General features: G+C 35.8%; 1 protein-coding gene across 5 annotated transcripts in view; it reads left to right on the forward strand.

Annotated features, from left to right (window-relative positions):
* The window catches only part of DMD (dystrophin), a 2389494-nt gene that overhangs the window by 908498 nt on the left and 1468615 nt on the right, over positions 1-12381 (forward strand). For all 5 annotated transcript variants that reach the window (XM_055564496.1, XM_055564495.1, XM_055564498.1 and 2 more), the window contains one exon: positions 6289-6469. In XM_055564496.1, coding sequence (XP_055420471.1) covers positions 6289-6469 — 181 coding nt within the window. The remainder of the gene's footprint in view (positions 1-6288; positions 6470-12381) is intronic.

Raw genomic sequence — 12381 nt, forward strand, 5'->3', positions numbered from 1 at the left:
AGTTATACATAATTAATTGATTTTGTCAGATTGCAAAATGATGAGACAGTATTGGAATGTGGGAACCACATGTATCCTATGGAAAGTAGAAAATAATTTGGAGCCCTTTCTTATAACAGTTAAGAGGAAAACCCAGTCATATGTTCAAAATGTGGAATCCACACAAACACGCAAGCAGCTGATATCCTATATAATCGGATATATGAGGAAAATCTGTTTAAATGGCAGTTATTAAATTTGGATAACTAGAGGAAGGTCATTTACAAAAATACTTTTTATATGTGCTTGGAATATAGAGGAATCTCAAGGGATAGTACAGTAACCCAGCATCAGAGCTGTTATTATTCTTAAAATAGAAGGGATCAGGGAGAGAGAAGTTACAGAAAGCCTGAAGATGAATTAGATGTCCATTGTAAAGACAGTTTTCAGAGCCAGTCCAAGTGCTAACACAGGAATGGAGCCAGAAAAATAGACACTCTGTTTTACTCTCTTTCTTGCCTCCAGAATCTGAACAGGACTCCCCATCAACTAAAATTATTCAGAAGTCAGAGGACAAAAAGCGGTAGTCTATAACTGTCATTCTCCTGGGCTACACGAGAAGGTTGGCTGTGTATCTAGTAGGGTAAACAAGATACAACACACACAAAAGGGCTGCGAAAGAGACTAATAGAGTATTCTGCATGTGTAAGAAAACAAGAGATATATCAGTAGAAACAACGTGAACTTTTTGCATAAGTAGTTACTACAAAATGTTAGTTTGCATAGTTAAACACTTTTCATGGGAAGTGGGAAGTTGCTTACAGGATGGATGAAAAGGTTTCCAGGAGGAACTTTAAGGGTAGACTGAGATGACTGGGTTTAATTTTAAAAGCAGTAAATAAGGGTTAATCTGCATACTTTGGAAATAATGGTTTAAATAATGGGAAACTGAAGATGGAGAGATGACATGGTTGGTTTGGAGGCTATAGAACCCAGAAAGTGATGGGAAATTCAAAGTTATTTTGAAGGGGAAGTCAAATGAAGGATTTGATGATGCTTCTTCACATGATGAAACTACAGCTTTACTAGGAAGTAAATAAATTTAGCAAATACATTTGTGGATAAAGAATACCATATAGTGAGGCATTTATTTTATTAGTGAAATATACAAGTATAGGGAATTTCTTTTCCCTATAATTCTAGATACATTTTGCTATTAAAGAATAGAATCCATGACTTTGTTCTGTGAATTAGTGGAATATTTCACCTATATCATTTCTTGCAATAAAAAAATCTGATGATAGTTCTTTAACCTGTTTCTTGCGATTCAAATATAAATATTAATTACATCTTCAAAATGCATTCATCCATAAAATACATATTCAGTGTCTCTAATGTGGCCAAGAATGATATTAAGTGTTTTAACTGGTTCGGGCTGCCATAACAAATACCATAGACTGGGTGGCTTAAACAAAGAAATTTATGTTCTCACAGTTCTAGAGGCTGAAAATCCTAGATGAATGTCTGGCAAGGTTCAAATTCTGGTGAGAACTCTGTTTCTGGCTTGCAGACAGCTGCCTTCTCACCACGTTCTCACCTGGTCTTCTCTTGGCACATGTGCATGGAAGGAGAAAGATCTCTCTCTCCTTGTAAGGCCACTGGTCCTGTCAGATAAAAACTCTGCGTTTAAGACCTTATTTAACCTTAATTACTTACTGAAAACCTCATATCCAATTATAGCCATCTTGTGAGGTTAGAGTTTCAGCATGTAAATTTGGGGGAGCATCATCCAGTCCACAGATTCTCCCTGTACCCCCTATTTAGGTCCTTGTCACATACCACGAGCCCCCAAAGTCCAGAAGTCATAACTCATTCCACCATCAACTCTAAAGTCCAAAATCTCTTCATCATTTAAATCAGATATGGATGAGACTCAACATATCCCGAGATAAAATGCCCCTCCAGCTGTGGACCATTAAAACCAGGACGACACATGTGTTTTCAAAATATGATGGTGGGACAGGCATAGGGAAAGGCATTCCCATTCCCAAAGGAGTAAAAATAGGGAAGAAAGAAGGGATGATAGATCCTGCTGCTGCTGCTAAGTCACTTCAGTCGTGTCTGACTCTGTGTGACCCCATAGACGGCAGCCACCAGGCTCCCCCGTCCCTGGGATTCTCCAAGCAAGAACACTGAAGTGGCTTGCCATTTCCTTCTCCAGTGCATGAAAGTGAAAAGTGAATGTGAAGTCGCTCAGTTGTGTCTGACCCTCAGTGACCCCATGGACTTCAGCCTACCAGGCTCCTCCATCCATGGGATTTTCCAGGCAAGAGTACTGGAGTGGGGTGCCATTGCCTTCTCGATAGATCCTAATCAAGTCCAAAATTTAGCAAGGCCGATTCCATTGGATTTAAGGTTTGAGAATAATCTTCTCTGGCTTGATGCCCTTCCTTCCAGTCCTGCTGGGGTGATAGTTCTACTTTAGGACCTACTGGGGTGTCAGGCACTTAAGTTTTGGGAAGGTCAGCGTGAGCATTCATTGATCCTACCCTCATAACATTGTCATAGAGTAGATGAGAAGACATTAAGTAAATGATTAAATAAACAGATATAAAATTACCACTGGGACAAACGTTTTAAACAGAGTTCTGGGAGAATATCTAACATGGAAAACCTGACCTTGATAGAGCCACTGAGGGAAGCTTTCTTGAGGCAGGTACATTTGAGTTGAAATTAGGAGAACAGCAGGGAAGGAGGCTTCAGGCAGAATAAACATGGTGGGAGGGAGCAATAATGACCAAAGAACTGAAATAAGGCCGATGTGAATACTGAGCATAAAAAGGCAAAAATGCAAGCATATGGTGGCTCAGATGGTAAAGAATCTGCCTGCAATGCAGGAGGCCGGGGTTCGATCCCTGGCTCAGGAGAAGGAAATGGCAACCCACTCCAGCATTCTTGCTTGGAGAATCTCATGGGCAGAAGAACCTGGCTTAACAGCTAACACTTTCAATTTTCACATAGGAGACAAAGCAATGATTCTTAGGGCACACTAGGGCCTTGGTCTCTTTCTGAGGAGAGAATGGAGATCACTGGGAGCTATATATCTTAAATATTCTCTCAGGGTTAGAGAAATCATCCTAAGTGAAATTAATTCTTTTTTTTCTGCATTCAGTCACAAAATTCCAAATTCTGATTATACGATTCCATCCCTTTTATTACCCTTACTCTTTCTCTCTTCCCCATTGGTTTCTATTAATTTGATGTATCACCTTAGGTAGACTGTTTAGCAGGACAGCCCAAGATCATTCACACAACAGGTAAAATTGTACTATTTTGTTGTGATTAGTGATAGGTAAATAGATTAGCCCTTCCTATTTGTCAGTCTAGTCTGTTATTTGGAGATGTTTTTTAGGGGTAGGGTGCAGATTTAACTCCGAATCTAATATTTACCAGAACTGTTCTTGATATGTTGAGGGTTAGGGAGCACTTTAGGAATTGGAAGAAATCCATGGACATTTTCCTGAGAAAAATACATGTTTTTCCAGGGTAAACATACAATTTTAAAGGATAAACAAACTCAGAGAACATGCCTTACTGTGGAGGACCAACCACGCTAAGGCCTTTTTATGGAAATGAGTAATTGTTATCATTGTTAACATCTTTTAAATGTTAAATATTTGAGGTCAGAATGATATTTCCTTTAATTTACTCTCAGAACTTTAAGGTCCCAGCTGAACATTTGCCCAAATGTTTTATTAGTTTCAAAGTCCCCTTTGTTTTGCAGAATATACTTTGCTATACTGTAGACTCCTTATATAGCCCCCTAAACAGGGAGAATGACGGCCTTCCATCTGGCCAAATGTAAATCGGGTTATTAAATGTTTCACAGCAGATGTCAACGGTACCATTTGCAAGTCTAGCGTACAAAGTGAATGTCTGTAATTCTATGATCCAAACCACAGAATATTACCTTTTGCCTCTTTCTTATTCTTCGTCTATGAATATACACCTACCTTTTTGCACTTGATCAAGAGGCTTTATATTTGAATGGGAGAGATGGGGGTCATCTCCTCATTTATTTAAATGTCTTTCATTTTCACCTACCAGAATTTGATAGAGATTAACCTACCTGAATCAACTCATACCGATATAACCACATACCAAAATTTCTCTGAAAGTTATCTTTATATCTTCTAAAAATAGATAAAATTATCTATGTGATAAATTTATCTCATTCATTCCTAGGACAAATGTTACTTTCTCTAAAAGAGTATGCATGCATCCAAATATATATATATATATATATATATATATTTTACTTTAATTTCCAGGAAGATGAGATTTATATTTAGTTCATAATTACTGTAATTCTATAAATTTTCCCTTCTAATTGGCTTGTATTTCCGTAATAGCTCAGTTGGTAAAGAATCTGCCTGCAATGCAGGAGACCTCGGTTTGATCCCTGGGTCAGGAAGATCTGCTGGAGAAGCAAAAGTCTACCCAATCCAATATTCTCTCCTGGAGAATTCCATGGACTGTATAGTCCATGGGGTCACAAAGAGTTGGACACAACTGAGTGACTTTCACTTTCAGTAGGCTTGTGATCCAGTTTTTGAATTTTAATTATCCTGTTTTTTATATTTTGAATGGTAAATGATCCTGAAGTACTATTTCTAGAGGTAGCATAGTTATGATTTCTTTTTTTTTTTTTTAATTTTATTTTATTTTTAAACTTAACATAACTGTATTAGATTTGCCAAATATCAAAATGAATCCATAGTTATGATTTCTAAGTGAATAATCATGGTAACAATACTTTAAAAAAGAACATATTGTGATTTCTTTGAGTTCAAATTATATATATATCAGATACTTATGAACTGCAACTTCATTGGAGACTAAAGAGTTTGAAAACATTTATATCAAGAACAGCACTGTTCCGAAGAAATCGAATGCAGGCCACAAATGTGAACTACATGTGTAATTTTAAATGCTCTAGAAATGACACTGAAATAGGAAAAAAACAGGTAAGTCAGTGAATTTCAATAATATATTTACCCTGATATATCAAAATATCATTTTAAGATTTAATAATTATTTAAATCTATGTGAGTTTGTACTTTCATACCAACTCTGAAATCTAGTGTATGTTTTACAATGACTGCTAAGTCGCTTCAGTTGTGTCTGACTCTGTGTGACCCCAGAGATGGCAGCCCACCAGGCTCCCCCGTCCCTGGGATTCTCCAGGCAAGAACACTGGAGTGGCTTGCCATTTCCTTCTCCAATGCATGAAAGTGAAAAGTGAAAGTGAAGTCGCTCAGTCCTGTCCGACTCTTAGCGACCGCGTGGACTGCAGCCTACCAGGCTCCTCCGTCCATGGGATTTTCCAGGCAAGAGTACTGGAGTGGGGTGCCATTGCCTTCTCCTTTACAATGACAACACATCTAAATTTGGACTAACTACTTTTCAGATGCTCAGTAGTCACAGTTGACTAGAGACTACTACACTGAATAGCCTGGCAGAGTGTCCATGTGACTTGATCAAACAAATCAGAATAGTCTTGAGGGTGAAAAGGAGTGTTATTAACAATTATGCCAGGACAACAAGAGTAAAACAGAGCAAAGAGTCCCTCTAATTAAAATGATAGCAATTGCCTATTCAGTCAGAATAAGTAAGACCATACAAAACTTAGATAATTATAAACACAAAAGTATGTGGGTGTATATATGTATTAGTATGTAAATTACAATTATATGTGTACATATATGATTATATATATTCTACATACATGTATTTAATCTATATAACATTAATATATATGCATATATTTGGCTTAATTTAATGTATATGTAGACATATATAGATATGTATATATATAATTTATATTCTACACAAATGAATTTACGGAAGAAAATTGTTCATTGGATAAGCTTAGAATTTGAAGCAAAGATGCACAGTTTTGAGATGAGAGTTGTAAAGGAACATCTGTGTTTGATTTATGAAAAAGATGTAAGGTCATTCATAGTACTTTTCAACTGTATCCATCCATACCTGATGATGATCTAAATGTGTCATTTTGAAATTTAAAAATTGTTGTTTACGATGGTACCTATTGAGTGAAGAGCCAAGGTATTCTCAAATTGATGATGTGTGCTGGAGGCTTGCTTGAGCCATCTGGGATGTTTGTTATCAATTTTTTGATAAGAGCCTTTAACTAAGCTTGCATCACTGCCTTTAAATACTTTACTTTGCAAAACTGTAATGTATGCAAAGTAACAGTGTTATTTAATACTCTAAATTATGGTACAGGATGAAGTCAACCGGCTGTCAACTCTTCAGCCTCAAATCGAGAGATTAAAAATTCAAAGCATAGCCCTGAAAGAGAAAGGACAAGGGCCAATGTTCCTGGATGCCGACTTTGTGGCCTTTACAAATCATTTTAACCAAGTCTTTGCTGATATGCAGGCCAGAGAGAAAGAGCTACAGACAAGTAAGTAAAAATACTTACCATGACTGACTTGATATTTTCCTAATTAGTTATTTATTATGAAAAGAGTAAGTACTAACATGAAAGAATGATTTCCATCAAAGAAACCATGCTCCCTACAAACTGTAGTAACAAGTAATGAAATGCTATTGTAGGAAAATGGATACGTTAGATTTCCATTTCTCTCCCTCCATTATAGTTTCATGACTATGAGAAACAAATAAAGCATATGTTGTATATAGGCATAACTTCTCCTTGGCAAGTTGCAAATTTTACAGTCCAATGTTTGGAACACGGAAGGAAATAAAAGAGCAGTTTAAGCCCTGTTAGTAGGTTTTCATCAAATCCAGTTTGCTTCATGTACAAGAATATCTAGCCAGGTGTCTTGCTAATACTTCTATCAATTTATATGAAGATATTATAGCTGTAGCATACATGTGGCAACTGAAACTCATCCAAGGACAAATTATTCTTTGGGCTGCATTTTACTATTGGATCATTCTGACTATACTGTATCTTCTTTTTTCTCGTTTACTGGTAAAATACAACATACGAGTGGAGCAGTTATGCAAATATCTACCATATGACTAGCAAATTTTTCAGGATGTCTCTTTTGTCTTTCACCAATTTGCTCTTAGGATATTAATACACAGTCCAAATACCCCTACTCATCAGCCTACTTTTGAAGACAAAATTTCCTTTGACAAGCAGGTTTTTGAGCACTTTTAAGTATCAGTGAAAGCATTTTTGAGTCACCATATACATATATGCATATGTATATATATGTACACACAAAGGAGTATAGAGTAAAACTAGATTTCAAAGCATTAAGATAAAAATATTTTTTAAAAGTTATACTTAAAGTTGTTATGAGAAGCACAAGTGCATATATTTGTTTTCGACTGAGACTTTAAATTTGTTGGAACACATGCATTTTTAATTGCTTCCTTTGTAAATATGCAACAAATTTACCACACAATAACATTTCTAGAATCAGTATAGTGTAATATATGGGCTTTCCTCACTTTCTAATGTTTTTTTCCCTTTTATTTCCTGGTGAAATCATGAATTGAAAGATGAATTTTTTGTTTTTTTTCCTTTTACTTCAAAGTCATTTTTTGCTGAGGAGTTTGTTTTACTGATAGGGAATGAAGGAATACAACTTTACAATCATGTCAGCTCCCTCTAGTGGATTTCAGTGTACTTGTTGCTGGGCTTCTCTAAGATCAATTGGGGAAAAGAATGAGTGTCCTAAATTTTCAAACATTGACCTATTTAAGAATAATGCATTTCCATTATCACAAAATCCATAAACCTCCCTTAAAAACAAGTACATGTTGATGGTTATACTGTAACTGGTTGGCAAAGGAGCGTATCCACTGAAATTTATTTTAATTTATATAAACTTATTAAGGTTTAACTTTTTTCCTGTTTTTTTTTTAAAGGTATTCAAACTGTTGATGTGTGATAACATATTGGATTATGATACTATAATATAAATATATAATAATATATACTTCTATATATACAGCTATCAATATATTCATCTATATTATCATATCTTCCCTTTATCTTTCATATATATGGTGATAGTTTATAAAAAACCGCCAAATATTTTCACCCCATTTTTGTCTAAATAAAATATTCCCCTTTCCACTGTAGTAACCAAAATATCTCTAGCACTGTGATACAATCATTTGGAAAACTTGTTTTGATTCCTTAATAATCATTAATTAAATATGGATTATATATATTAATTATATGCCATTTATATTTACACAAAAGTTATATGTAGTATATGTATTTAATATTATTATAAATTGTGTATGCAATTTATAGTTGCATATATCATATGTTATACATAGATTATATAATTTATATACATTTTATGTAATTTATATATATGTATTATGTACACATATAAAAATGGTGAGTAAAAAATTCACCATGTCAAGTCATATTACAGTTAAATTTGTTAACTAATAATTATTTTCAAGGAATCTGCCATATGTATGTTTTCCCTAAACTGACTCCAAGGAGTAAATCTCATTACTTGTATTACTACATGGTGCTTTGAACATATTAAGTATTCGGCGAATAAGAGCTACCACAAAGACCTGGAAATCCATCTTGACTTTCATCCTCTCTTTCCTTTTCTTCACTAGTGTTCTCACAGTTAAACAGAAACTTGACTTTTTAAGTGTACTTTGAATAGTGAAAATTGGTGTGAGGAATTGGTGGTTGGTACCTGGCAAAAATGATATAAAAAATAATACTAAAAGTTAAATGTGCTCTATATTGATAGCAATTTTTAGTCTACAAACAAAAATCTTATAAATCATCATTCTTAGTCCTTACAGGCAACCCTTTGAGAATATGATTATTATTCCCATGTCACAAGTGACCCATTAGAGCTCAAATAATGGAAAGGATGTATATATGAAATGGTTTAAGAACTGGAGAATATATTAATGCTATATTAATAGCAGCGTTATTCATGATAGCCTCAAAATGGAAGCAACCCATATGCCCATCAACTGAATAAATAAATTGAGTATATCCATACAATGAAATAATACTCAGTAATGAAAAGTAATGAAGTACTGATACATGCTACAGCATGGTTTCCTTAAAAACATTACGCTAAGTGAAAGAAGCCTCTCACCAAAGACCATATATTATATGATTACATTTATTAGAAATGTCCACACTATGCAGATCTAAAGAGACAGAAATAAATGAATGGTTGCCTAAGGCTAGAAGATTGAAATGGTAGCATTGCCTCCCAAAGCAATTGCTAAAGCCTTTTCTAGAAACTGCAAAGCAGAAAGATCATTTTCTACCCTAGATGAGTTTGGAAAATAGCAAAAAGTTTGTTAGGGTAATCCATTATTATAACAAAGAAGAAATTAAATGTTCTTTTTAAATGTAAATATGGAAACAGTTTGAAATATGCTTTGAACTCATTTCAGTTGTGAGGGATATAATCACGTCAAGGAAATCATTATTTTGTTGTTTTTACCAGCCATTGGGGAAGTGGCAGCATTGATTATAACAAAACAAGTGTTTTTTTTTTTTTTTATTTTCTAAAACTTTAAAAGTGTGTTATTTTGTTCTTTAACCCTAGATTGCCGACACAATATTTTTCTTTTCTTAAAAAAAAGTTGACAAGAACTCATAACATGAGATTTATCCTCCTAACAAACTTTTAAGTGTAAATAAAGTGTTAAGTGTAAATCAGTGTTGTACAGCAGATCTCTAGAATTAACTCTTGCACAATTGAAACTTTGGGGTTTCCTGGATGGTGTGGTGCTTAAGAATCAACCTACAATGCAGGAGACACAGGAGATGTGAGTTTGATCCCTGGGTTGGAAAAACCCCCTGGAGTAGGATGTATAATATATGTGAAACGAATCACCAGTCCAGGTTCGATGCATGATACAGGATGCTCAGGGTTGGTGCACTGGGATGACCCAGAAGGATGGGATGGGGAGGGAGGTGGGAGGGGGTTCAGGATGGGGAACACATGTACACTCGTGGTGGATTCATGTTGATATATGGCAAAACCAATACAATATTGTAAAGTAATTAGCCTGCAATTAAATAAATTTATATTTAAAAAAAAGAAACTTATTCCAGTATTCTTGCCTAGAAAATCCCATGGACACTAATTCAATACATAGTTTTGAACACTTGGTGTGTGCCATGAAAATAATGGATACTAGGTATTTAGTGGAGAAAATTAGGAGGGAGATTTATGTCTTCATGGAGCTTATAGGAATAAAGTTAGTGAACAAGTGAATATCTAAATTATATTATCATAGATTATAATAACTTAGAAAATACTATTCTGGGGTGATGACATTTGAGTCAAACCCCAAGGATATGCAGGAACCAGCTATATAGTGAGTTAAAGGAAGGATATTAGGAAAAATGGAAATACACACAAATGTCCCAAAGTAGGGAAGTGTTTGACATGTCCAAAAAGACAGAAATGAGGTCTGGAGGGAGGAAACCAGCAAATCATGGAAAGATTAGGATAAAATCAGGATGGAGTTCATGTAGGCTACCCCCTAGAGGCTCCTATAAAAAGTTCAGGTTATATTTCAGAAGTGTTGAAATATCTAAAAGAATTTCAATGAAAGAAATTAAGTAATCTGATTCACATTTTTGAAAGATCAAAGGGTCAGAGCAGAAGTAGGTAGGTAGGGGAAAGGTAGGTAGGGGAAATGGTAGCCATACAGGCACCACCTTGGACTGGAGTTGTGGCACAGTAGATAAAGGAAAAGTGCAGGCTGGGGAGGTGTAGTAGGAAGTACTCTTACCAAAAATTACAGAGAATCACTTTGCTTCCTATGGAGATAATAGAAAAAAAGTTTAGGATGGCCAGCAAAAAGTGCTCCCTATGGCCATAATTTCAAGCTCTGTTGTTAGTCCCTACTACTCCCTGTTAAGATGCAGAGATTGGGAAGGGAAATAAAGGTTGACCTGAGTTAGCTCTTTCAGCTCCAGATCAGAAACTTGACCTTATTTACTTTTATATATAGGAAAGGGATTCTTTTGTTCTGGAAGACAAAATCTGTATCACTTTGCTTTTCAAGTCCAGAAAAGAAAAGAAGAAAAGCTGTTTGTAAATGGTCCTTTTGTTTTCATACTGTTGTCTTTATCAATACCACCAACAGCATGAATAATGGACACATTTATTTAAGCTTAATATGTGCTTCATGCCATGAGATACAGGAATTGCTCCCTGACCTTGAGAATCTTGAGAACATATGCTAAATGCCAATGGAGCATGAAAAATAAAAAATGTTTTGAACACTTATTTAGCAGGAGTTCTTAAAGATAGGTTTGATGAACCAGAAGGGCTAATGTTTAAAAAAGTGGAAAAGAAGTAAAATGCAGCAATCCTCTCCACAAACACTTCCCTTATATCATAATAAATATTTCAGTAATATAGAATTTATACTTATCATCATCTTGGTTGTGTGTGCATGCCAAGTTACTTCAGTAGTACTGACTCTTTGCGATGCTATGGACTATAGCCCACCAGGCTCTTCTGTCCATGGGATTCTCCAGGTAAGGATACTGGACAGGGTTGCCATGCCTCCTCTGGGGGATCTTCCTGACCCAGGGATCCGACTAGCATCTCTTAAGTCCCCTGCATTGGCAGGCAGATTCTTTATCACTAGCACCACCTGGGAAGCCCACAGACTTGTTTGGAAAATTGTGATGAACGTAGAAAGTGAATAATTTGTTCAGCAGGTGATTATTAGAGCAATGATTGCGAAAAGATCCTGATTTCAGTTGATTCACTGGTTGTTGTTCAGAGGCTCAGTGATGTCCAACTCTTTGTGACCCCACAAACTGCAGCACGCCAGGCTTCCCTGTCCCTCACCATCTCCCGGTGCTTGCTCAAACTCATGCCCATTGAGTTGGTGATGCCATTTAAACATCTCATCCTCTGTCATCCCCTTTTCCTCCTGCCTTCCATCTTTCCCAGCATCAGGGTTTTTTCTAATGAGTTGACTCTTCCCATCAGGTGGCCAAAATATTGGAGCTTCAGTATCAGTCCTTCCAATGAATATTCAGGATTGATTTCCTTGAGGATTCGCTGGTTTGATTTCCTTGCAGTCCAAGAGACTTGTAAGCGTCTTCTCCAATACCACAGTTCAAAAGCATCAATTCTTTGGTGCTCAACTTTCTTTATAGTCCAACTCTCACATCCATACATGACTACTGGAAAAACCATAGCTTTTACTAAACGGACCTTTGTCGGCAAAGTGATGTCTCTGCTTTTTAATACGCCGTTTAGGTTTGTCATAGCTTTTCTTCCAAGGAGCAAGCATCTTTTAATTTCATGGCTGCAGTCACTGTCTTCAGTGATTTTGGAGCTCAAGAAAACAGTCTGTCAC

The sequence above is a fragment of the Bubalus kerabau genome, chromosome X, assembly GCF_029407905.1.
Source record: "Bubalus kerabau isolate K-KA32 ecotype Philippines breed swamp buffalo chromosome X, PCC_UOA_SB_1v2, whole genome shotgun sequence".
NCBI classification, from domain to species: domain Eukaryota; kingdom Metazoa; phylum Chordata; class Mammalia; order Artiodactyla; family Bovidae; genus Bubalus; species Bubalus kerabau.